The 26,288-nt window shown below is 45.0% G+C and overlaps 1 protein-coding gene across 4 annotated transcripts in view; it reads left to right on the forward strand.

Moving 5' to 3' along the window:
- LOC136486369 (disease resistance protein RGA2-like) overlaps nt 1-26,047 on the forward strand; it is a 33,751-nt gene extending 7,704 nt beyond the window's left edge. The window contains exons 1-5 of one of the 4 annotated variants that reach the window (XM_066483248.1): nt 9,925-10,091; nt 18,397-19,454; nt 23,497-25,438; nt 25,537-25,623; nt 25,702-26,047. In XM_066483248.1, the coding sequence (XP_066339345.1) occupies nt 18,414-19,454; nt 23,497-25,438; nt 25,537-25,616 (3,063 nt within the window). In that variant the 5' untranslated portion in view covers nt 9,925-10,091; nt 18,397-18,413 and the 3' untranslated portion in view covers nt 25,617-25,623; nt 25,702-26,047. Of the gene's footprint in view, nt 1-9,924; nt 10,092-15,624; nt 19,455-23,496; nt 25,439-25,536 lie in introns of those variants that run through there. The other 3 variants (XM_066483245.1, XM_066483247.1, XM_066483246.1) reach the window with 3 other exon arrangements.
- The last annotated feature ends 241 nt before the right edge of the window (nt 26,048-26,288 follow it).

Here is a 26,288-nt window from a genome sequence, read left to right on the forward strand (position 1 = left end):
ACGAAGTCCCCCACGCAAACTGGAACAGAGGAGGTGGTCGGCTCGTGATTCCCGGCCGGCAGGGTAGCGTCGGCGGCGAGCGACAGGGCCGCGGCAAGGCCCTGACCTGCGCGCACCCGCTCAGGGCTTCGGCTCAGCCCGGGCATCCCATGGTGGCCCAGCCACGCGAGGGTGCCGGCGCCGTGGTGGCCATGCCGACGGCGGCAGCTCCCTGGCGGAATTAGCCACGACGAGCGCATGCGAGGGAGGGAGGGAGGCAATGCGAAGACAGTGGAAGCGCTGGCTCGGCGCGAGGAGGTAGGAGGAGGCGGAAACGGAAGCGGCGGCCGGAGCTCCATGGGCAGCCATGGCGGGAGCGCGCCCTGGAGCTCGGCAGAGGCAAGGGTGGGCGACCGAGAGGCGAGAGCGAGTGCGGGAGAGGCACCAAGTGAGCCTGGGGCAGCTCCCCTTCGACGCCAGCATGCTAGGACACACGGCCGGGCGGTGGGGCGCTCAATTCGCGCATGGCCGCCATGCCCTGGGCAGGTGTTACCCATTCGGGCATTTCCACGAGCACGTGGCGGGTGACGATGGGGCGAAGGTGGTGCGCCGTTTTGGGCTGGTTACGGGCCGAATCTAGACATGGGCCTTTAATGACGTTTGAAGCCCGCAATATGCTCTACATTTTTCATTCAAGGTACAAGGAGATTAGAGAAACGGATTATGAGATAATTAGGCTCCAAAGTGGCTGCGTCAGTGAGTTGACAATGATTGACAACTCCAGCGAATGATGGCCAAAATGAAGTCAAACTGATGCCATCTTTGTACATGCTCCTCTCCACAATGTCTACTCCAACTTTTGTATTTAGCTCAACTTGAGTTGCTTAACAAAAATTCGAGAACGCTGGCATGCCAATCTAATGACATAGGATTATTTGAAGACTGGACAACAGCAGCGCAATTCAAACTTGGTACCTCCGTTGAAGCATTAATAAGCCGAACTGGGGTGTGCCCCAAAAACAAAGTTTGTGGTACACAACTCAATCTACAACTTTTATTAAAGTACCTTCTACTGGTTCGGCCTGGTTAGGAAGATACATAGCTCCAAACTAGGGTACCCAAAACTGAAACACCATTTTGACTTAGCCAAAATCTGAGGCTCCAGAACAAGCACTTCATTGAATATTGGGAGCTCTATTTGACTAAGTTAGATACCAAACTAGCTCTTGACCATTTAACAAAGTTTGTTCTACATAAGATGAGCCACAACTTTTATTAAAGGTCCAACTCCAAAACATGCATAGAACCTATAGTTCTATTTTGACCAATGTAGGATCATGATAAAGCTTAAATTATCCTTTTTGATCCATTGGAGCATTTTCTTGGCATTTGCTCAATACGAACCTTTCATGACTTTTGTTGTAGAGTTTATCTAGAGTCATTTGGGCAAGGTTTGGTTGATGACCTATATTTCCATTCACTTAATAGTGCAATTCAAGCACTTATTAAAGCCATTCCAACAGGGATATAACTTATCATTTCATGTGACTTTTTGATTCCAACTGTCATGAAACTTTTCCAGTAATCCATATAGATGGGTATTGATGTGAGACACATGAAGATATTCCAATAACACCAGTCAAGCATATATCTTGAAAAGGGCCTATATGTAAAGCAAGGGTGCTATGTCCGAGTTTAGGTTGGGGCTTATTTCCATAGGTTTGACCTTGACATCTCCATCGTCACTTAATCTGTCATGTTTAAGCTTAAACCCATTGCTTACTGGTGACAAACACCTGGGGTGTTACAAAGGTACCCGTCCATACCCCCCTTAATAGTATGGCCAAAGGAAAAATAAAGTCCTAAACTACTCTAAGTGTCTCTTCAACACCAAACAACACTTAGAACTAGTCCATCCTTAACCTTGTCGTCCATCCTTTGAAAACCAAAAAGATTTCCATCGTATGGGCATGACAACCATGATTGCCCAATCAATTGTCATTACCATGAGCTAACTTAATTGCATCTGCAAAACACACGTTAGTCACAGTAATCTCGTATTGACAGTGTTTTCCTAAACGCTAAACGGTAAACAGTCGGTCACATACCGTTTAGCCATTATTCGGGCAAAACGTCCCATTAAACGGGCTAAACAGCCAATTAAATGGGGTAAACAGGTGATTAAACGGAAATAGCGCACCACCGTGTAGCGTTTACATAGTGTTTAAACGGGCTAAACGACCGTTTAGGCAAACAATTATTGTCATTAATCACCGAAACCCAACTAGGGGCCTAGATGCTTTCACCGGCGATGAGAGCTCACCGGAGTTCGACAAAAAAGGGTTTAGGACCTCGGTTCCTTGCGGGAATAGTACGGGGAGAAAGAGAGCGGGATGGCAAACTCACCACGATGCTTTTCGCGATCGAAGGCGGCACGGAGACGATGCGGGACACGGTGGGGCTGACGGCGAGCACTACGGCGGCTAGGGTTTCGATGGCGCTGTGACTCGAGGCGAGGGCGGCGCGAGCTAAGGTTCTGGGATGGGGCGGCGCGGCACCTGTGGCTCGGTATTTAAGGGGCGAAGCGGCTTGGAGTGCACAGCAACGACGCGGGACGGGGCGACAGCGGACTCCGGCGAAGTAGAGTTCGGGTCGGCGACATGAGGAAGACGACGTGTCTGACAGAGAGGGCCCACCTGTCGGCAACTCAAGGCGCGGGAGAGAGAGGGCTGCGGGCGACACAGCTGCGCGGGCTTTCGGATGCTGCGGCTGGGCCGGTGCGCGCGGTGGGTCGCGGGGAAAGAAAGGGAGGAAGTGGGCTGGTGGCTTGCTAGCGCGGGCCGCGGGAGAGTGAGGGCAGCTGCTGGGCCACTGCGGGAGGAAGAAAGCTGGGTCGGGAGAGAGCTAGATTGGGCCTGCGGGATAGAGGTGAGGGAGTAGGCCGCGCGGACGGTACTGGCCTTGCTGGGCTCCTCCAGGCCAAAAACAGAGAGAGGAGGAGGGAGAGAGATCCTTTTTTCCAATGTTTTTTAAATCCAAATTCAATTCAAATTTAAATCCTTTTGAAATATTGTTCAAACCCAATCATCATAAATAAATATGCAGCAGCATGTATGCACAAACTTGTAGCTAGACCTTATATTTGATTTTAATTTCAACAAAGTTTTTATTTTTCTAAGTTTAAATGCTCACATAAATACATAAATAAATCAAATTATCTTATTTTAAAATGATGCAAAATTTAGGGTGTTGAACCCATCAGATCAGTGGATCGAAGCAGCAGCGTGTTCTGCGTGTACACACATCACCTGTTCGCTTGCTCGTAAACGATCGTAAATTTCCAGCCGGGAACAGTGTTTTTCTCTCACACCAAACCAGCCAGCAGTAAATAATCCACGATACGATACGGCCTCCCGAACAGGGCAATATATGCATTCTGGCCATTCGTTGATCTCCACCGGTACCATCTGCCAACTGCTTGTGCTGAACAAGACTTGATCTGTTTCCACTTTTTGTTCAGTCTGCGTTCATTATGCTCCTCCAGTTAATTCCATTCGTTTGCCTTCACCTCAGTATATTGCCATTCTTTCATGCTGGTGGACCATGTTATCGACTCACGGCACATTGCAAATATTAAGGCTTGTTGGGTGACGCTATGGATTATGGACTCATGGCGCAGTGCAAATATTTATGTTGCTATCTGCTACTGAAGATTTATGTCTTCTACGGAGTATTATGGATTGGAACTTGCTTGTCCTCTGTAATTTCAGCTGGCTTACGATAGTGTATGCCGTAACCTTGCATATTAAATTCCTGATGAAAGAGTCCGATGGCCGGCCGCGTGGTTGGTTGGATTTCGAGGAAGCCAGGACCTGTGACTCGAAGTAAAGAGTCTCACACCCATACGAGATTGAGAAGAAGACAAGACTGTCACTGCTTGACCCACGCTTCTATATGAGTAGATGGGGATGGAGGGCCTGTATCTGGACGGTCTCCGGTTATCACTAAACGGAGAGGTCCAAGATGGCAAATGCATATGAATTATTCTTCATATCCCAGTCATCAAATGGGACCATCATGGACCACCCATAAAGCTAGTCTTTGTTGGCCCACAGGTTCACCGGCTCAGGCGAGTGAATCACTCGTCGGTCTTGCCGAGCACCCGCTAGTGTTGCCGAGCACCCACTAGCCTTGCCGACCATTAACAGGCGCTGTCTATTCTCACACACTATGGCTGGAGCTAGAAGAAGGGAAAACAGAGCAAGCAAGCACAATACAAGACACCAGCGCTGGCCGAAGCGAGATGGCAAATCTGAACTCTCTTTATTGAGTTGCTTTGTATGTCTATTTATACAACTCTATCTATCTAGTCCTAGTACAGCTCACATGCTATAACAGTAACTAGATAACACTGACAGGGCTGACTCTGCGCCGGCCACTGCATATTCCTATAGTGCTGCAGGTGAGCCTTGCGGCGCCTGCACCTGCAGCGGCTACAGTATCACAGCAGGGGGCCAGTTCGGCGCCGCCTTCCCTTGCTGTGTTCACACAAGGTGGCAGTAGATTAGCTAACAATCTTCCCCCAATTCTACTGCTAACCCTTATACTCCCTCCATGCCGATCATCTCCTTCAGCTCCGTGAGTCGAAGTCGTCCGAGCGGCTTGGTGAGGATGTCCGTGAGTTGCCGACCAGTTTCGACGAACTCGATGACGATCTGCCCTCCATCAACACAGTCTCTGAGGATGTGGAACTTCACGTCGATGTGTTTACTCCGGTCGTGCAGAACCAGATTCTTCGCGAGGGCGATGGCGGGCTTGTTGTCCACCATCAGTGCTGGTGTGTGAGCTTCCACACAGGTCAGCTCGCCCAGCAGCCGGCGTAGCCACACAACTTGGCACACCGCTGTGGCCGCCGCTACATACTCTGCCTCGCACGTAGATAGCGCCACCACCTTCTGTTTCAGCGACACCCATGAAATTGGGGCCGACCCGAGGAAGACGAGCACGCCAGAGGTGCTCCGTCGTCCATCGATGTCCGCCGCCATGTCTACATCACTGAACACCATGAGCTGCAGCCTACTTCCGCCGGTCTTTGGGAAGATGATCCATTGATTCATCGTCCCCTTGACGTAGCGTAGTAGCCGCTTCACCGCAGCCCAGTGATCCTCTCTGGGATCCTCCATGAAGTAGCTGACGTATCCCACGGCGAACGCAATGTCTGGTCTCGTGTGGACTAAGTAGCGCAGACCGCCGACGATGCTCCGGTAGAGTGTTGCATCCACCTTCGCCACGGTGCTGGCCTTCGTCAGCTTCAGCCGCTCCTCCATCGAAGTCACACATGACTTGCACTCCACCATGCCGCTCATCTCCAACTACTTGGAGGCGTACGCGCTCTGACCGAGCGTGAGTTCCTCCTTCTCCTGTCTCACCTCGATGCCGAGGTAGTAGGAGAGTGTGCCGAGATCGCTCATTCGAAAACGAGCTGCTATCTCGCGCTTGAAGCTGTTGATGTCCACCGTGCGCGCGCCGGTGACGATTAAGTCATCCACATACACGCCGACCACGAGGTCCTCCTTCCCCGTCGTCGCATGTAGAGAATGTGCTCGGTTGCGCACCTTTGAAACCCAAGCTCGCCCGGCATGGCGTCAAGCTTGGCGTTCCATGCTCGAGGGGCTTGCCGCAGCCCGTAGAGCGCCTTGCGCAGTCGAAGCACCCTGTGCTCCTCTCCCTTGACGGTGAAACCTGGAGGTTGCCTGACGAAGACCGTTTCCGCCAGTTCGCCGTTGAGGAAGGCTGATTTAACGTCCAAGTGATGGACGCGCCAGTCCTTTGCTGCTGCCAAGGCTAGTAGCAAACAGACCGACTCCATGCGCGCTACTGGTGCAAAGACCTCCTTGAAGTCGATGCCCTCACGCTGAACAAAGCCTCGGGTGATGAGGCGCGTCTTGTGCTTGACAATGGCGCCGAGCTCATCCCTTTTGACCTTGTACACCCACTTCAAGCTGATCGGATGGCATCCTGGAGGTGGATCAACGAGCTGTCAAGTCTCGTTTTCCTCGATCGCCTTCATCTCCTCCAGCAATCGCACGTCGCCAGTTTCCATCGCGCTCGGCTAGCGCGAACGTGGGTGGTTCATCCACACTGACGAGTAGCAGCTCTGCATTGTTGAGCAGCCTACTCGCCAGACCTGAGGGACTTGTGTCACCGACGATGTCGTCCATCCTGTGGAACCGCACCTCCTCACCTTCGTGGTAGGCGTCCACGAATTCAGTAATGTCACTTAGAGGTGAGTTGAACTCGATCGGCGTCGATTGAGTTCCCTGTTTCGCCGGAGTGCTCGGCATAGAACCTGAAGTGCTCAGCACTGCTTTTGGACAACTTGTCATAACTCATGCAGTGTTCGGCCACACTGTAGGAGTGCCCAGCCTCAGTCTTGGAGTGGTCGTCACCACAGTAAGACGTCTTGGCTCCGCCACGGGAGTGCTCGGCACCCGTCCTGAAGTGGTCGCCACCACTGCAGAACCTCCTAGCATCACTCCTGGCATGCTCGGCATCCCTCCAAAAGTGCACGACACTCCTCCTGGAGTGCTCGGCATCCCTCCCGAAGTGCTCGGCACTGCCCCAGGAGTGCTCGACTCTACCGCCGGAGTGCTCGGCTCTCCTCCCAGAGTGCTCGGCACCTCTTCCCCAGCATCTCCACCACCGTGGATGACCAAGTGCTCGATGACGAAGGTGCTAGTGAAGCCGCCAGCTTCCCCCATGCTCGGATTGCTCCAGTCCCAAGCCGCCTTCTCGTCGAACACGACGTCGCGCGAGACGAGCACCTTGTCTCCGCGTGGGTCGTAGAGTCGGTACGCCTTGGTACCCTCCGCGTAGCCCAGGAACACCATCGGTGTGCTCCTGTCCTCCAGCTTGGTGAGGTTCGGCTTTGTCTTCCTGACGTGGCCGATGCAACCGAATGTCCGGAGGAAGGACACGCTCAGCTTGCACCCGTACCAAGCTTTGAACGGCATCTTGCCCGTCAGGGCCTTGGTCGGAGCGCGGTTGAGGATGAACACCGCCGTGGTCACCGCCTCCCCCCAGAACCTAGCTGGCATGCCTTTGGCCTTCATCATGGATTGGGCCATGCCGACCACAATCTAGTTCCATCGCTCCACCACGCCATTCTGTTGTGGCGAGTACGGCGCTGTGTGGTGTTGCCCCACACCCTGATCCGCGCAGTACACAGCGAACTCCACCAAAGTGAATTCACCACCGCGATCAGTCCTCAGCACGTGGAGCTTCTTGCCGCTCTCGGCCTCTGCACGTGTCTTGAACTTCTTGATCGCCGCCGCCGCTTCATCCTTGCTCGTCAGGAGTTGCAGCCACATGTAGTGACTGCAATCGTCCATGAGCTGGAGGAAGTACCGCCGACCATCGCATGTAGTAGGCATGATTGGCCCGCAGAGGTCGCTGTGGACGAGCTCAAGAGCTTCCTCCGCGCGATACTTGGCCGCCTTTGGGAAAGGTAGCCTCCTCTACTTCCTGGCCAAGCAGCTGTCACACAGCTCGCCTTCGTGCTTGATGTGGGGTAGTCCTCGGACCATCTTTTCCAGCCGACCAAGCGCATCGAAGCTGAGATGTCCAAACCGGGCATGCCACATCCACGGTTCCTCGGAGTGCCTTGCCGCCAGGCACATCGGCTGCTCTACCTTTAGGTCAAGCAGGTACAACCGGTTTAGGGACCTCTTCACCTTGGCAAGAAGTCGCTGCTCCGGTCCCTGATCCTCAGGACGCCGTCCTTGATCAGTACCTCGCTACCGCGCTCATCCAGCTGACCAATGCTAATGATGCTGGAACGCAGCTGTGGGATGTAATATATATCCGTTAGTGCGCGGTGCTCCCCATTCTGGCATCTGAAGATGATGGTGCCGCGCCCTTGGATTGCCACCCTTGAGCCATCACCAAACTTCACCGTACCGGTAACATCCCCGTCGAGGTCAGAGAAGGATGCCTTGGAGCCCATCATGTGGTTGCTGGCACCAGAGTCCAGATACCACCGCTGCTCCTGGTCGGCGCCCACACGCCCGAGGTGAACTTAGGCGTGTGGTTCGTCGATGTTGACGGTCTTCAGGGCCTTCCTAGGTCCTTCCACTATCGTCGCCTCTTCCCTCTCCTCGACCTCGATGTCGTGCAGTGCACAGAACGTTGCCATCAGGATAGTAGCCTCATCCTCATCATCGGCTTGCGCTAGGTGAGCCTGAGCCTTCTTCTCCTGCTTGCGATTTGGGCATTCCCGTGCCCAATGGCCCATCTTCCCGCAACGCCGGTAGGCGTTGGGGTCGACCTGCTTCTTCTCCGAAGAAGCCTTGCCGCGGCGCTTGCCATCGCCACCGCGACTGGAGGAGGCTGCCTTCCCGGAGTTCCTCCGAGCAGCCCACTCCTCTTCCGCCTACAGGAGTTTCCCGCTGCCCTTCGTTGCTGTCGCCTGCTCCAGGCGCTCGTCCACCGCCCGCAGACGGCCTGTCACATCCTCAATGGTGAGTGTGGACAAGTCCAGCATCGTCTCTATGGAGAGAGCGATCTGGATGTACTTTGCCGGCACGGAGTGGAGGTACTTGGAGACCACCTCCTCTTCATCGTTGGTGACGTCGTGGCTCTTCAGCTTGCTGATGAGCGTCTGCAGGCGGAGGGAGAAGTCCTCCACCATTTCACCATCCTTGAACTTGAGGTTGGCGTACTCCTACTTCAGAAGCTGGGCCGTCGCCTTCTTTGCGCGGTGGGAACCAACGCGCATCACCACAATAGCCTCCCACGCCTCCTTAGCCGAGCTCTTCACCCCCAACGGCTCACTATACTCCACCGGTACAGCAGCGAGGATAGCCTCCAACGATGATATGTTGTCTTCTTCAATGTCGGTGCCCTTGTCAACAGCATTCTAGAGCCTCGGGCTCTGAGCTTGACTTTCATGGTCACCGACCACTCTCCATAGTTGGTGCGAGTCAGCATCGGCCAACTGGTGCCGCTGACCTCCAGCACCGTGCAAACAACGACCTCCGGTCGTGGCTAGGCAGCCACAGCAGTGCCACTGCCGTCGCCCATCTCCGAACCGCCTGTCATCGCCAGCGGTTAGTCTGGCGAGGGCGCTTGTACGGCTCTGATACCACTTGTTGGCCCACAGGATCACCGGCTCAGGCGAGTGAACCACTCACCGGTCTTGCCGAGCACCCACTAGCCTTGCCGACCACGAACAGGCGCTGTCCGTTCTCACACACTATGGCTAGAGCTAGAAGAAGAAAGGAGAACAGAGCAAGCACGCACAATACAAGACACCAGCGTTGGCCGAAGCCCTGTCTGTGAGATGGCAAATCTGAACTCCCTTTACTGAGTTGCCTTGTATGTCTATTTATACAACTCTATCTATATAGTCCTAGTACAGCTCACATGCTATAATAGTAACTAGATAACACTGACAGGGCTGACTCTGCGCTAGTCACTGCATGTTCCTACAGTGCTGCAGGTGAGCCTTGCGGCGCCTACACCTGCAGTGCTACAGTATCACAGCAGGGGGCAGTTCGGCGCTGCCTTCCCTTGCTGTGTTCACACAAGGTGGCACTAGATTGGCTAACAGTCTTCCTATTTGCTGCCAATGTACTTCACATCGGTGTTCTTTTCAATGTCCTTAATTTCAAGGACGTTGAAATTTCTTCTCCCTATATCACAACAAATGAATTGACGATAGAAAGCAACACTAACGATTATTGGGGTCCTTCATTACTATCTGCTTGTGATATCCATTACTACCATACCGTGGACAGATGACGCCAGGTCAGCTCAATGATGCATATGCCATCTTCCTCATAGAAAGGTCAGGTTGGCCCTGGAGTCCTCGACACATGTTGTTTTGTCAAGTTGCTTGATGATGATGGCTGAGATAATTACAGCCTTATCAATACAACCAACCACCAAGTCACCGATGGATGGTGGTGCTGAAGTAGAGCAGAGCAGAGCCTGCAGCCCAGCACACAAACCCTACCTATAATACTACTACAACAAAGAGAGGATCCCGGTCCTTTGGTCCTCCGACCACTGCAAACACATCTGGCGATCACAAGAAACCCCACTGATCTGAAGTGCATACTCTCTCTCTCTCTCTCTCTCAAATAAGGAGTCGTTTCATTTCATAACGAGTACTTTATTATATTCGTATGCGCTCCAACTTTCAACCAACCGTTAGCAGTATGAAACTGCACGAGTTGCACCATCTGCCTCAACGGTAAACAACAAGCAGAGAATCAATATTTTAGCAATCACTGTGTCTTGTGGTACATGAGAACTATTAAACTTTTCAACAGAATACAAAAGTCGTTTCACTTGATTACTGCAAAAACTTATTACTGCCCGCAGACTACACCACCCTAATAGCCGTCTGTTTGGGTCGCCTAGACTATTTGTTAGTCTAACTAAAGTTTAGCCTAACTAAAGTTTAGTCGTGGGCTGAACTAAAATTTAGTTTCCTCGGTTTGGATGGTCTAGGAGTAAACTTGAGCTCACCTAGTATATACTTTAGTCATCAGGTGACTTCTAGTTCTCATAAAAGAAATATTTGCTGGGCAAATCTTAGCATCCTTTCGAAAAGAAACATGTACATAAAATTTCTTGATGTTTGACCCTGCGCAAGCCGTCTATTAAAGTGGGTGCAGTTATACTAGTATATTAATTCAGCCAAATGACCGAAGCGCTCTGTTTCAGGCTTCCACACTGGAGCGGTCAATGTGTACTGTGTACATAAGCTAAGCCTGTTCGCTTGCTCGTAAACGATCGTAAATTTCTAGCCGGGAACGGTGTTTTTCTCTCACACCACAGTAAATAATCCACGATACGATACGGCCTCCCGAACAGGCTGTAGATGGTAAGGCGGCATCAACTCCTTGACATATATGCATGGCCAGGTTTAGTTAATTGGCAGCCACTTGAAGGGTTGAACTTCCTTGCTTCCGGCCTTGGATGAACTGTTATGTCTCTACTACTGCTTATGCGTCCAGCCATACTTAGCCTTCAGGATGAGCAGCTCAAGCACAAAACGTAGCAATGTCCAATGTGTCAGACAACCCTTTTCAACACCATACACAGTCTCCTTCGATGCTTTTGTCACCCTTTCCAAATTTTCCAGACCTTTCGGGCAATTTAGTAAAATCTCTGGTCCAAGGGCTCGAATCATGTCCTCGAAATCATCTTCATCCCCGACACGTGCTCCACCATCATTATTGGCACCACCTTTGTCATTACCATCCCAACCACCAGCATCACCACCTTGTTCATTGTCAAACTCGAAATCCATTCGTGCATCAAGCTCTGCTGAATATTGGGACAGGGATTCTATGGTTTCGTCGTCGTATTCCTCCTCATCCTCATCATTAACAATAACCGTTTCACCATGATGAATCCACACTGTGTAGTCCTCAACAAATCCTTGCATAATCAAATGTGATATGATGATAGTCACATCTGTCCATGCCATACGGTTCTTGCAATCTTTACAGGGGCAAATAATTGTATCCTTATTCTCTTTCAATGTCGTTGCATGCTTCTTTGCGGCTTTAATAAATTTATCCACCTCTTCACGGAAACCTGCCTTGAACCTTACACTACCGGACTCAGTGAATTTGCCGAGTGCCAGGGGCACTCGGCAAAGCCCAATTTGCACTCGGCAAAGGCTTTGCCGAGTGCTGCACTCGGCAAAGAGCACTCGGCAAAAAAAGAGTCGGCAAAGACGTCTTTGCCGAGTGTCTTTTGTCGGGCACTCGGCAAAACCTTTGCCGAGTGCCGACACTCGGCAAAGTTGGAACCGAAAAAAAACCCGAAAAAAATGGGAATTTTTACCCAAAAAAATGAAATTTTTTTTTTAATTGGTGGAGGCCCCCACCGGTCAGCGCCCATCTCTCCGGCTTTTTTCGCGTAAATTTCACGGCTACACGGCCGACGGGATTCGAACCCAAGACCTCCCGCTGCGCACAAACCTCCTCTACCACTACACCACACTGTCACTTGTGTCTAGATTCCGTTTTAGTTCCCAATATATTATACTAAACCGAGTGTAAATTACTTATTTGAGGCTCTAAATGAATTCAAATCAAAAAGTGGTCAACTACAAAGTTTCATAACTTTTTGAGATCTACAATTTTCATTTAGTAAGTTTTTCCATCCGAGGTCGTTTGAAAAATTTGAATTTTAAATTTGAGAGATTCAAACGTAGTTTTGCATGATAAGATGATTTCAAATCAAAAAGTTGTCAACTACATAGTTTCATAACTTTTGGAGATCTACAATTTTCATTTAGGAAGTTTTTTCATCCGAGGTCGTTTGAAAAATTCAAATTTTAAAATTTTCAAATCCAAACGTCGTTTTTGCATGAAAAATGATTTCAAATCAAAATGTTGCCAACTACAAAATTTCATAACTTCTCAAGATCTACAAAGTTTATTTTGGTCATTTGTTCATCCGACATAGTGGTAGTAACATTGTTCACAAATCATATATATCTCTCTTCTATTTTCATGAAATTAATATGAGAGATGTATATTTTATGAACAACGTTATTGTCGCTTTGTCAAATGAAGAAATGACCAAAATAAACTTTGTAGATCTTGAGAAGTTATACAACTTTGTAGTTGAAAAGTTTTTCATTTGAATTCATTTAGGGCCTCAAAAATTGATTCGAAAAACTGATTTGCCGAGGGCCAAAAAAATGCACACGGCAAAATACCTCTTTGCCGAGTGCCAAAATATAGGCACTCGGCAAAATACGGCTTTGCCGAGTGCTAGAAAAAAGGCACTCGGCAAACTGAGAGTAAATTGCTTGTTTGAGGCCCTAACTGAATTCAAATCAAAAAGTGGTCAAATACAAAGTTTCATAACTTTTTGAGATCTACAATTTTCATTTAGTAAGTTTTTCCATCCGAGGTCGTTTGAAAATTTTGAATTTTAAATTTGAGAGATTCAAACATAGTTTTGCATGATAAGATGATTTCAAATCAAAAAGTTGTCAACTACATAGTTTCATAACTTTTGGAGATCTACAATTTTCATTTAGGAAGTTTTTTCATCCGAGGTCGTTTGAAAAATTCAAATTTTAAAATTTTCAAATTCAAACGTCGTTTTTGCATGACAAGATGATTTCAAATCAAAATGTTGCCAACTACAAAATTTCATAACTTATCAAGATCTACAAAGTTTATTTTGGTCATTTGTTCATCCGACGTAGTGGTAGTAACATTGTTCACAAAATCTTATATATGTATCTTCTACTTTCATGAAATTAATATGAGAGATATGAGATATGTAGATTTTATGAACAACGTTATTGTCGCTTTGTCAAATGAAGAAATGACCAAAATAAACTTTGTAGATCTTGAGAAGTTATACAACTTTGTAGTTGAAAAGTTTTTCATTTGAATTCATTTAGGGCCTCAAAAATTGCTTCGAAAAAATGATTTGCCGAGGGCAAAAAAAATGCACACGGCAAAAAGCTTCTTTGCCGAGTGCCAGAAAAAAACACTCGGCAAAGACGTATTTTGCCGTGTGTTTTTGTTTGCCGAGTGTATTTTATTTGGCACTCGGCAAACACGGTATTTGCCGAGTGTCCGATAAAATACACTCGGCAAAGCCTCGACACTCGGCAAATCGCCGGTTTCCGGTAGTGTTAACGAACCATACATCCAAGAGTTCCTGTACTCCATCTTTTACAACAACAACAAAACAAACATTAAATGACTACTTATTCAGATATATATAAAAATGAATCAAATTAATAATTACTTGAGAATAATTGTATATACTTCAGATATATATGAATATAAATCTAATATAATTACATGAAGCATACAAACACACCATGGTAGAGCAAATTAATTAATGACCCATTTATCCATAAATAATTAAAATACATATTTATTGATTACAATAAACAATTTCAAAGACAATAATTAGCAACAATTATACTTTACCTAATATCTTTCATACAAACCCTAGTCCAATTTCATCAAACATAAATTTACAAAAACAAAATTAATAAAAAACCAAACCCTAGATCTAGATCCACATGCACATGAAACATCCATAAAACTAACTAATTGTTCACTAAAATCAAAAAACATGGACCAAATAAGGGTATGATCTTGTTCCCCTCCCTAATTTACCACTAGTACATTTAAAACTTGGGTCTAATTTGCTTCCTAAGTAGCTCAAGCACCATAGAAGAGAGAAAAACAAAACTCTAATTACTCACTAACCAACCATTAAAACTTCAAAAAAAGTGTGGAATAGCATTTTCTTACCTTCTACAACCTCTCCACCAAAGGATTTGAGATCAAAACCTTTCCCTTAGTAGAGCAATTTTTGGGAGGTACCCAAGACCTCCCCACCTTTCTTTCACGTGTTGGAGTGAGTGACCCGAGGAGGAAGAAGGTGCTGCTGCTGTTTTATATGTGGGTCATTTATATGGGCGGCTGGTGATTGAGCCGCCCCTACAAATCGAAGCTATTTATATGGGGGCATTTGTAGGGGCAGCTCAATCACCAGCCGCCCCTATAAATAGCAACGCTGGGGGCGGCTGGTGAGTAAGCCGTCCCTACAAATTAGACCCATTTGTAGGGGCGGCTCGTATCACCAGCCGTCCCTGCTGTTCCATTTGTAGGGGCGGCTGGTGTCTGGGTACCCGAGCACGGCACTGTAGGGGTGGCTCCATCACCGGCCGCCCCTATAAAAAATTCGACCCGTTGCTAAAAATCATTTTTTACGTAATGTAAATCAAATTATCTTATTTTAAAATGATGTAAATTTTAGGGTGTTACACCCATCAGATCAGTGGATCCAAGCAGCAGCGTGTTCTGCGTGTACACAGATTGTTCTGACCTGCAAGGAGGAAACGTCAGGAGATTAGTGCGAATATATATGCATTCTGGCCATTCGTTGATCTCCACCGGTACGATCTGCCAACTGCTTGTGCTGAACAAGACTTGATCTGTTTCCACTTTTTGTTCAGTCTGCGTTCATTATGCTCCTCCAGTTAATTCCATTCGTTTGCCTTCACCTCAGTATATTGCCATTCTTTCATGCTGGTGGACCATGTTATCGACTCATGGCACATTGCAAATATTAAGGCTTGTTGGGTGACGCTATGGATTATGGACTCATGGCGCAGTGCGAAAATTTATGTTGCTATCTGCTACTGAAGATTTATGTCTTGTACGGAGTATTATGGATTGGAACTTGCTTGTCCTCTGTAATTTCAGCTGGCTTACGATAGTGTATGCCGTAACCTTGCATATTAAATTCATGATGAAAGAGTCCGATGGCCGGCCGCGTGGTTGGTTGGATTTCGAGGAAGCCAGGACCTGTGACTCGAAGGAGAGAGTCTCAGACCCATACGAGATTGAGAAGAAGATAAGACTGTCACTGCATGACCCACGCTTCTATATGAGTAGATGGGGATGGAGGGCCTGTATCTGGACGGTCTCCGGTTATCACTAAACGGAGAGGTCCAAGATGGCAAATGCATATGAATTATTCTTCATATCCCAGTCATCAAATAAAAGCCATCATAAGCTATTCGTAATTTCAGAGTTGATATAAAGGTCGCATTGGACCAGCCACCGATCATTTTTTTAGATATAAAGGGCCGATCATAAGCTATTCGTAATTTCAGAGTTGATTGCAACCATCTGTTGTATGGTTTCCAGTTATACAAAAGTTCCATGTTGTCCCCGTCTCTGTTCCCTTCTGGTGTGGTTGCTTCATCTATTGATATTTATAGGGATTTTTGTCCCCAGGACACTCAGAAAGAGTGGATTTGCGCACAGCGCATTGTACTCAATGAATTAGTCACAAACACGTTGCGAAAACATTAGTTTTGTCCATGACACACCATGCCCAGTCAAAGGACCATATTGCCCTTAACACTCTCTTCCCTTCGACTCATTTCCACATTGGACCATGTTTGTGGCTAAAACCGGCAATGATATCACTGTCAGTTTGAGCCATGAACCGGCAATGATATTGGGTCATCACTGCGGTTTTTGGCTAAAAGCACCAGTGATACTATCACTACCGGTTCATGGCTTGATTCGGCAGTGATATGAACTTAGTAACTTTCTCATATGATGTCTGATGAAGACTATACCAAAGTTGTAGCAATCGACAAGATCTATAACTTTTTAGTACAAACTTTTTTGATTTGAGATCATTTGAATGTCTAAATATACACCACAAGATTTTATAGAGTTAATATCAAAGGAGTCCATATGCTCTATAGTCACAAGTGAGTGTGTAGTGGTAGTTAAGGATTTCGGATGAAGAAACGACCAAAACAAAAGTTGTAGACCTTGAAAAGTTATGCAACTTTGTAGATCAAAACTTTTTTATTTAAAGTCGTTATGATGTCTCTCTATTTGGTTTGCAAGATTTCATAGAAGTTAATACCAAAACAATCCATATGTTCTATAGTCACAAGTGGGTGTGTAGTTGTAGTTAAGGATATCGGATGGAGAAGCGACCAAAACAAAAGTTGTAGATCTCGAAGAGCTATGCAACTTTGTAGTTGACAACGTTTTCATTTGAAATCATCTATTCAACAGAAATTATGTTTAATTTCTCAAATTCAAAATTGGAAATTTTTAAATGGCCTCGGATGGAGAAAATCCCAAAACAAAAGTTGTAGATCTTGAAAAGTTGTGCACCTTTGTAGTTGACAACTTTTTCATTAGAAATCATCTGTCCAAGGAAAATTACGGTTGAATTTCCTCACATCTGAAATTGAAATTCTTTAAATGACCTCGAATGGAGAAATGACCAAAACCAAAGTTGTAGAACTCGGAAAGTTATAAAACTTTGTAGTTGACAATTTTTCATTTGAATTCATTTCATATCCCAAATACTCATTTCAAAACCATATGACATAAAATGGAGAGGACGAATATCCCAAAATAACACAAACATCTTATGGTCTCAAAAAACACAAACATCTTACAGGTGGAGTGGTTAGGGGAAAAATACAAGAAGCCAGAGGTTGGGATTTCGAGCGCTAGAAGTTGAAGATGGACAAATTGCATTAGCCAGCGACGGAGCTAGAAACTTCTAGAGTCTCTCTTTGGTACAAACAAAAAAAAATCTCATTGCACTTCGCTGATGGGCCTGGGTGGCCCCTTGTGTTGCTGGGCGGTGGCATCTGTATTACTGCTCAGCGGCAAAGGAGAGATCTAGTGTGCCTGGTCGAAGCCAACAACACGATTGTTGGCCACCAGAGGGGGAAAAGGAGATTAGGGACGGAGAAATAAAACACATGCAAAGGGAATGGAGAGTGGGCCCGTGGGCTAGCTAGTCATTTTATTTGCTTGGGTGTGCTGGAGACACAAAACACAAAATCATGGTGTGCTACAAACTTCCTTTTATTGTGGACAAAAATCCCTATATATAAACATTCTCCTCTACCTTGTAGTTGTGTGTGTGTGTGTGTGTTTATATTTGAAGCTGTTCAGAGTAAAACAAAAAAATCCTCTGCCACTACCAGCTCAGTTAACTAGGTGGCCATGCCCAACAATAAATAAAGTCGCCTTCATTCACAAACTAAAGCAGCCCCAGCGTAGCCACCACAGGCACACCTCACGTCTCCTAGCTCACGCCTCCATTGCTGGCTAGCCGCAATCCTCACTATCAGGCCCTCAGCCCTTCAGACACCACCTACTCCCACCTCCGCCAGCGTCCGTCAAGCAGAGCAGTAGCCCACACCACGCCGAGCCAGAGGCCAGATCCAGGCATCTCCAACCGTGCAACTGCTAGGCAAACCACGCCGGCACTTGGTCAAACTGTTACGTACTTCCAGTTCCAGCCATCACTCAACAGGTTTGTTTCCTTGACGCCAGAACTGAAGGACACACAAAGCATTAATTCTCTTTTCCCCGCTGCAAATCAAGGTGCATATTCCTAGTCTTTCCCGGCCGTCTCTATTTTTATTTCCATCCGCTTTCTTTCTTTCTTTCTTTCTAGTTTTTGTTGGAGATATTATACTCTTCTTCCACTCACAAATATACTCACACAAGGGTGGCGGCTTGAGATTGGTGTAGCTGCTTTCGATTTTTAGGTGCCCAAGTATATAATATTTCAACATCATCCATAGATCAAACTTCATCATATTCTCGTCTGCTAGCTACTCATTAATTTGTTAACTCCGTTATCGTTTTAGCATGCTACTATGCGCCAGATCTGGTACCAAAAGTACTCAGATATCATTTAAATGTGATTATCCTAGTACCTATCTACTGTTGCAGTGTTCCCTTTTGAATAATAGTGCCATGGTTATAGGGGCCTCGGTACTTTTACCATCAAGATTACCTTTCCTTTAAAACGAAACATGTAATTTTTTATCTAATTTCGATTTTGTAGATACCGAAGCAGCAAAAATGGCGGTGGTACTGGATGCTTTAGCATCCTACCTCCAAGACATGTTGTTGGAGATGGCTAAAGAAGAGGTGCATCTGCTCTTAGGTGTTCCCGATGAGATAAAAAAGATGGGGATGAAGCTTGGGGACCTTAAGAGGTTCCTCGCCGATGCTGACAAGAGGGACATCAGCGACCAGAGTGTGAAATCATGGGTGAGAGAGCTTAGGAATGCCATGTATGATGCTACCAACATCCTTGATTTGTGCCAGCTCAAGGCGATGGAACAGGGTCGAAGCTGTGATATGGGCTGCTTCAATCCCTTGCTCTTTTGTATGAGGAATCCTCTCCATGCTCATGACATCGGTAATTGCATAAAAAGTCTTAATGAGAGGCTAGATGACATTGAGAAGCGTAGCAAAACCTTCAACTTCATTAACCTTGCATCTTATGAGGACAACACAAAAAAGGTAGAATCCTCGCTTCGCGCTAGGCGTGAGACAACAGGGGGGGATGAGTTAGGTGTGGTTGGTGAGAAGATTGAGGAGGACACAAGAAATCTTGTGGATTTGCTCACGAAGAAGGACAAAAATGTACATGAACACAAAAATGTTATGGTTTATGCTATTGTGGGAGTAGGAGGGATTGGCAAAACCACCCTTGCCAAGAAGATCTTTAATCATGACTCCATCAAACAAGAGTTTCAAAAGAGAATATGGTTGAGTGTCAATCAAGAATTTAGCGATGTTGATCTATTAGAGAGAGCAATCACTGGAGCAGAAGGAAACCATCAAGCACCAAGAAACACAAAGGACACACTAGAGCAAAGCCTTAAGGAAGCCGTGGAGGGGTGCAAGACCTTATTGGTGATGGATGATGTTTGGGACCACCATGCATGGGAGATGGTGCTCGAGCCTCCATTAATAAACTCACTTGCTCGTGGAAGTCGTGTTCTCGTAACAACGAGACATGACACGGTCGCTCGAGGCATGATAGCAGAGGTGCCCTACCACCATGTCGACAAACTAGAAGAAGAAGATGCCTGGTCTTTGCTCAAGAAGCAGGTTTGTATAAGTTAATTTAAGGATTTAATATGTTATGTATTCATGTGTGCACATTTGCTTCACAATCTATCTAGCTTTATTTTGTTACACATTCATGCATGCACATTTGCTACGCTATCTATTCAGATGTCGGTAATCTTGCGCATTTTCTTCACATTTGCTTTACTATGTATTTATAAAATTGTGTCTTGAGAGGAATCATTTCATTCATCAACCTAAACCTATAAAATGATGTGGCACTCTTAGAAACCACAGAAAGAAAATCGACACTGAAGATGCCCTTATGCGCATGGTTGTACAAAATAGTTATTTGTTTTAGCATTAATATTAGAATCTAGCCTCGGTAAACCACTTTCAAAACACTACTACACAAACATTATCACCGCTTGCTTGAAAACCACCATCACTACCGGTTTTGTGATTCGGCGGTGATGCTCACCTTCATCACCGCTACATTGAAACCGATATTGAAAGTTGAATAAAAATAATTAAAAAATATACGTGTCATGTGTGCCTGCAGTCGTCCATGATGGTCTAGCTAGCTGCCCCTAGCGGCCAGGATTGTGACATTGAGGTCCATCTCTATGATGGACGGCGTTCGCCATGCTGCTGAGGGCCATGGGTGGTGTCTGCCCCCGCGCCGATGGCAGATCCGATCTTCGGGCCACGGTGCTACAATGGGATAGAGAGGGGGCCCGGAGGGAGTGCTGGTGAGGGAGAGAGGGGGCGGAAGGAAGTGCTCGAGTAAGGGAGAGAGAGGTGGTCATTAGGTGGGGTGTCGGTGAGGGAGGGAGAATGGGCTAGGGTTTCTGACCGGCTATATACTCAAAACCGCTTTTCACTGCCAGAAATGGTGGTGAAAGCCATTTTTATCAACGGTTCAATTACCGGAGGTGATATATTTTTACCGATGTTTCTAATAGAATCAAAATAGTGTTGGCGAAATCCATTTCTATAGTAGTGAAATGTCATTAAAGAATCATGAACACAGAGCATGATAAAGAATAGGCGAAATAAAAAGCCTAAAAGGAATAAGCGTAAACTACAAACAATAATAAAGTTAGTAACATGTAGTAATATTTTTTAAAAAAAATTCTTACATTACACAAATGACTGTAGGTGCTTGTGAAGTTTCGTAAGAGATTATTACATTGTTACTAATACTTGTGGTCGCAACTCTATAGATTTTTTTGAGAGCCTCAACTCTTTAGATGGTCATGAGATTAAGATTTCTAAACTTTTACTCTACTGTATCCTTTCGTTGCAAAGGGAGTCTGGTGCTTAGGTTTAATATCTCCAAGACCAAGTCCCATCCTCCACGGTCTGATAAAGAATCAGCAATTTATAGCCTGTACTATTAAAGCCAATCAGGACTGGACATTACTGTTTAATGATGGGAATGTTAGGCTTTCTCTTGTTGCCTAATTTATTTTGTTCTAAATTTTCAGAAGTCCTATTATTAGGTGATAGGAGTGTTACTTTTTAAATATCTCATCGAGTTAGACATTAAAATAACATATAACATATGTAACTTTTATCCTTTTCTCTAACAACCTTTTCAAACTAATATAATTTTACTAGATCCTGTAAACATGTTAAAATAAAATCAATGATTTAAAATTCTATTCTGAACATGGCGTAAAAAGTTAGGAAAAGTACTCACGGGGCCTTTGGCATATATCCTGATTGACAGGTTTTACCATAGACACTTGAGTAATTGTCCATGTAACTTGCCTCACTTGTCTCATCTCTAGAATGGTTAAAAAGCTAAGGATACATGGGATATCACATTAGGCTTACCTGCATCCAAGAGAGTATGAATAAGGGAGAAAAACGTAGCTTCTTCAGGTCAAGATGTGCAGACTTTAATAACCTTTCCAGTTGGATCCTAATAATTGACTTCCCTCCATTCGTTTTTCTACCAGGGGTGTTTGGTCCTTTTATGAATAATCTCATGATAAGTTGCAACAAAATTGAACATATAGTGTCAAATTGCAATAAAAAAATAAACCAAATGTCACAAAGGGACGAATTTATTTTCTAGGATCATATACCCAATCTTTGGGTTTCAAACGAGGACTAGCTTCATGTAGGCTTGTATTGGGACCGATTAGTTAATTACTGAACCATCAGCAGGGACCGATGTTCGTTAAAATAAATCCTCTGGTTCCTTCTTTCACCTTCAACCTGGCCGATAGCAGGACCAATTTCTGACAACATCGTGGCTGTATAGTTTGAATCCTCCATGATCCATGCTATACATTTCGGTTATTAACATAAAGTTGGGTTAATATATCGACCAATCAAACATACATACATAAGGATATTTTTAGTTAATAGATCATCAAGTGCTAAACTGTTACTTAACAAACCACATATAAATGACACTGATAATTTATTTTAAATTACATTACTATGGCATGACAAAAAAGTTTATAAGTTTTTATTTCAAATAATTTTATAAAATTTGACTCAAATACTATGTCATATCGACACTGGTAATTTAATTTTGATTATTCTATATTTTTATAAAAATAATACTTCTACTACATATACAATTTTCGAATGTAGCAAGTTCAAAATCTTAGGCCCTGTTTGGATGCAGATGTATTTTTGGAGTTTTAGAAAAAATACCATGCTTTTATGAAATACTTTGATTTTATTAGAGTTGTATGAAGTGTTTTGATGCAACAAATTTTATGGTTTTGAAAACCAGAGTTTTGCTAAATTTGTAGTCTCTTTAGAGTTTTATAAACTCATATCTAGACCTCTTTGTTGCTAAATCATGGTTTACCACATCTATAGGTTCTAAAATCGTTGTTTCTTAATACTACGTCTCTTAATACTACAACATCCAAACATGGCCTTAAGTGCCGTAGTGCAGGCTGACATGATAGTTCATACCATTATTAATAGGCAAGTGGGTAGCATAGGACCTAGCACTACCGCAAACACAGGCCATCGTTGTCGGACCATCATTGCTGGTTGCTTTGGAACCGGTAGTGATAGTACAACTGACAGTGATAGATAAACTTTCACGAACGAATCGAACTTTCACGAACGAATCGTGGCTACAAGTGATAGTGACAGGCAGTGTACTATCACTGCTGGTTATAGCCACGAACATGCAGTGAAGGACCACCCGTCGTGGCCGGTTTGTGGCTACAACCAGCAGTGATAGGCTATTTTACGAAAAAGTAATAACTTTTTCATATGATGTTTGATAAGATAAGCTTTATACGTTCAAAAAGATTTAAAACTTTATAATTAACAACTTTTTAATTTAAGATGGTTTACATATTAAAATATTCTATGTATGTTCACCAATGAGATTTGAGATGGTTAATGATGTCGAATGGAGACAAAGTCAATAGTAGAGTTAGTAGTCGATGAGATCGATCTTCAGCTTTGCAGCTAACAACCTTTTCATTTGAGATCATTTAGAGTACCAAATATACAATATAAGATTCAAAATTGTGTAGTTAAAAGAATAGCATCAGTTGTATAGTCACAAGTGTTGTATAGCTCTGCTGGTATAGATGCTCAGGAGAATGTTGAGATCTTGAGTTTAAATACTGTCATTGTCGGTTACTAGCAGTGAAGATGTAGTAATCTGATGTACATTTTGTGCTTTTTTATCACTTATCACTGTCAATGCTTGGCAGTGAGAAGTAGTCTGGCGTACTGTACAACCTTTTTTAATAAAATAAGAAAAAATACATAAATAAAATATACGATAAATACTGGAGTGACTATAAACATCAGGTAGACGAGAGTTGGTAATGATAGTGACTGATGAGAACACTATTCTTGTACACAGTCACAGACGCCACCTAATTGCACCGTAGTGATATACATATACGATTATTTTTCCATCCATTTTAGTGGACTGGTACATCGGTCATACGCTTAGAACGTCGCATGTGAATTTTGCCTCTGCACACAGTATCGTTTTTTAGCACTTGATTTTGCATCCGATTATGACCAAGTGTATTTATATCTACATATTCCATTCAATTAACAAGCTTAAGTTGCTTTGCAGGTGGTTGGAAATGAAAACAATGATGAACCAAAGGTTGATGCATTGAAGGACATTGGAACGTCGATTATAGCAAAATGTGATGGTTTGCCTCTCGCAGTCAAAGTAATAGGAGGCCTTCTCCGCCAGAAAAACATAAGGCGAAGCGACTGGAAAAATGTCCTAAATGATTCTACATGGTCAGTATCTCAAATGCCTGAAGAGCTAAACTATGCAGTATACCTTAGCTATCAAGATTTGCACCCAAAGTTGCAGTCTTGCTTTCTGCACTACGCCCTCCTCCCCAAGAGCGTATTGTTCGGGTATGACCGTATTGTTGCCATGTGGATTGGGGAAGGATTTGTTCATGGAAACTCACGTGATATAGAAGTATTAGGAAAAGAGTACTATGACCAGCTAATAGCTAGGAACCTTCTAGAGCCAGATCCAAGGTATGTGGACAATGCAGTTTGCAATATGCATGATGTTGTTCGCTCATTCGCTCAGTATTTGACTAGAGATGAAGCATTGATAGCTCACAAAACTGAGACTGGCCATACCAATAACATTAACCCACAAAATGTTATTCGGTTATCACTAAAATCCAAAGAATCAGAGTCAAATGAGCTAGAGTGGAGTTCTCTACAAGCACATATATCACTGCGAACACTTATTTTAGTTGGGGAAACAAAGATCAACCCAGGTGATTCACTGTCATCTTTTCCTTGTTTGCGGACCCTACATATAGAAGATGGAAATTTTGATGCATTGTCTGAATCTTTGGTCCAACTCAAACACTTGAGGTATTTGTGTCTAGTTGGCACTGACACATCTAGGCTGCCAGAAAAAATAGCCAAGATGAAATTCTTACAGTGCATTGACCTTTCTCGTTGTAAAAGTTTGATGAAGCTTCCTGTTGGCATTGGAAAGTTACAGCAGCTGACGTATCTAAGCCTTGGTGCCTCAGGTATAAAAAATATACCCAGGGGTTTCGGCGGCCTAACTAATTTGAGGAAATTATGGGGGTTTCCAGCCCATGTGGAGGGTGATTGGTGTAGTTTGGAAGAATTAGGACCTCTTAACCAGCTCATGCGTCTTCGTATACATGGCCTGGAGAATGTATCTTCTTCCTCATTTGCTATAAAAGCCAGGCTTGGTGAAAAGGTGCACCTCAGCCATCTGTGCTTACAGTGCACTAGTGGACGTAATCGGTGGGTGAAACAGGAAGAGCACCGGTTGGTGAAACAGGAAGAGCAGCAACAAATCGAGAAGGTGTTTGATGAGCTCTGCCCTCCGCCTTGCTTAGAAAATCTTGAAATCAATGGGTACTTTGGTCAACGACTTCCAAAGTGGATGACGTCGACACCAATTGTGCCCCTTGGATGCTTGAGGATTCTATTCATGGAAGACTTGCCTTATTGCACGGAGCTACCCGACAGCCTGTGCCAGCTCCCCAGCTTGGAGTTCCTACAGATTATAAGTGCCCCAGCCATCAAGCATGTTGGGCCAGAGTTCTTACTACCACACCATCATGAGCACCCAGGCGCTTTGGTAAACTTTGGTTCTGATTTGAAAATTCAGGTGGATGGATGTCCTAGCCTGGAGAGGATCAGTAACCTACCAAATTTGCAGAACCTCGTGATCATAGAGTGCCCAGAGTTGCAGGTACTAGAGGGTTTGCCTGCACTTCATAGACTCACACTGGAGGACTACGACATGAAAACACTCCCTGGATACTTGAAGGACGTAAACCCAAGGGATTTACTTCTAGACTGTGATGTCTCACTGCTCGCTTCCATAGCTAAAGGAAAATCTAGGCCTGAGTGGGACAAGTGCAGTCATATCAAGCAGGTTAGGGCATATGCAAATGATGACGACAACAACATTCGAAGGAAGTGGTACGTGAAGTACACGAGAGATTCTTTCAGCTTGAAGACAAACATCAGCCTCTCTGCCGACGCTTCATGTAAATTAACACAACACTGCTGCTTTATATGTTGCATATACTGAGCACCTTTCTTGCTATTGGAATATCTGGTTACTTGACTAGACGGTCCGTTTCAGGGGATGAAACAGAGGAGGTGTTATTGGACAAAGTGGCGCAAGTTTGGAGGGAATTCATCGTGGAACAACAGAGGGAGTAACAATAAAGTATGCATGCTACTCCAAGACTATTATTATTACTACATACGTCTCGATTATAGAATGCATAAAAGACCTCGCCTGCAGGTGGAGTGCCGCATGGACAAAAAGCAGCCTTGGAGGCTGGAGCTATCATCGCTTCGGCCGAAGAAGAAGCAATGGAGCCGATTACTACGCTGCGGGTCGTCGTGAGGCAGTCAGATGTTGGACACTGCAAATAAATTCATGGTGACTAGAATGCGATATGATGTGAATTAGTTTTTTTATTCGAATCTGTGTTACTGTGGATGCAGGTTACCACCTGAGAATACAGAGCCTTGTACATATAATTAAGTTGTGAGTCGTCATGTTACAAAACAAATGTTATGATACAGCGTATTCCGGCTTGCGGATTCATTGTGAGCCTGAAAATGTACGTAGGTTGCCAACTAAATGTTCATATATATGCTGCCAGTGCCATGAGAATGCAGCTTCCTAACGAGGCTCCTTTTATTTTTCAGATATTTAAATTAGTAGCAATATAAAGGACTGAAAACGGTGATCAGAGGGGGGTGAATGGGAGCCATAAAATTTCTCTCAAAATATTTGGCCGCTGTCCCCAAATCACCGCCAAACGAGCAAACCAAAAGAAGTTCCTAAATCTAAAATATCCATGCCAACCGGTGACGAGAATA

The sequence above is a fragment of the Miscanthus floridulus genome, chromosome 10, assembly GCF_019320115.1.
Source record: "Miscanthus floridulus cultivar M001 chromosome 10, ASM1932011v1, whole genome shotgun sequence".
Classification (NCBI taxonomy): domain Eukaryota; kingdom Viridiplantae; phylum Streptophyta; class Magnoliopsida; order Poales; family Poaceae; genus Miscanthus; species Miscanthus floridulus.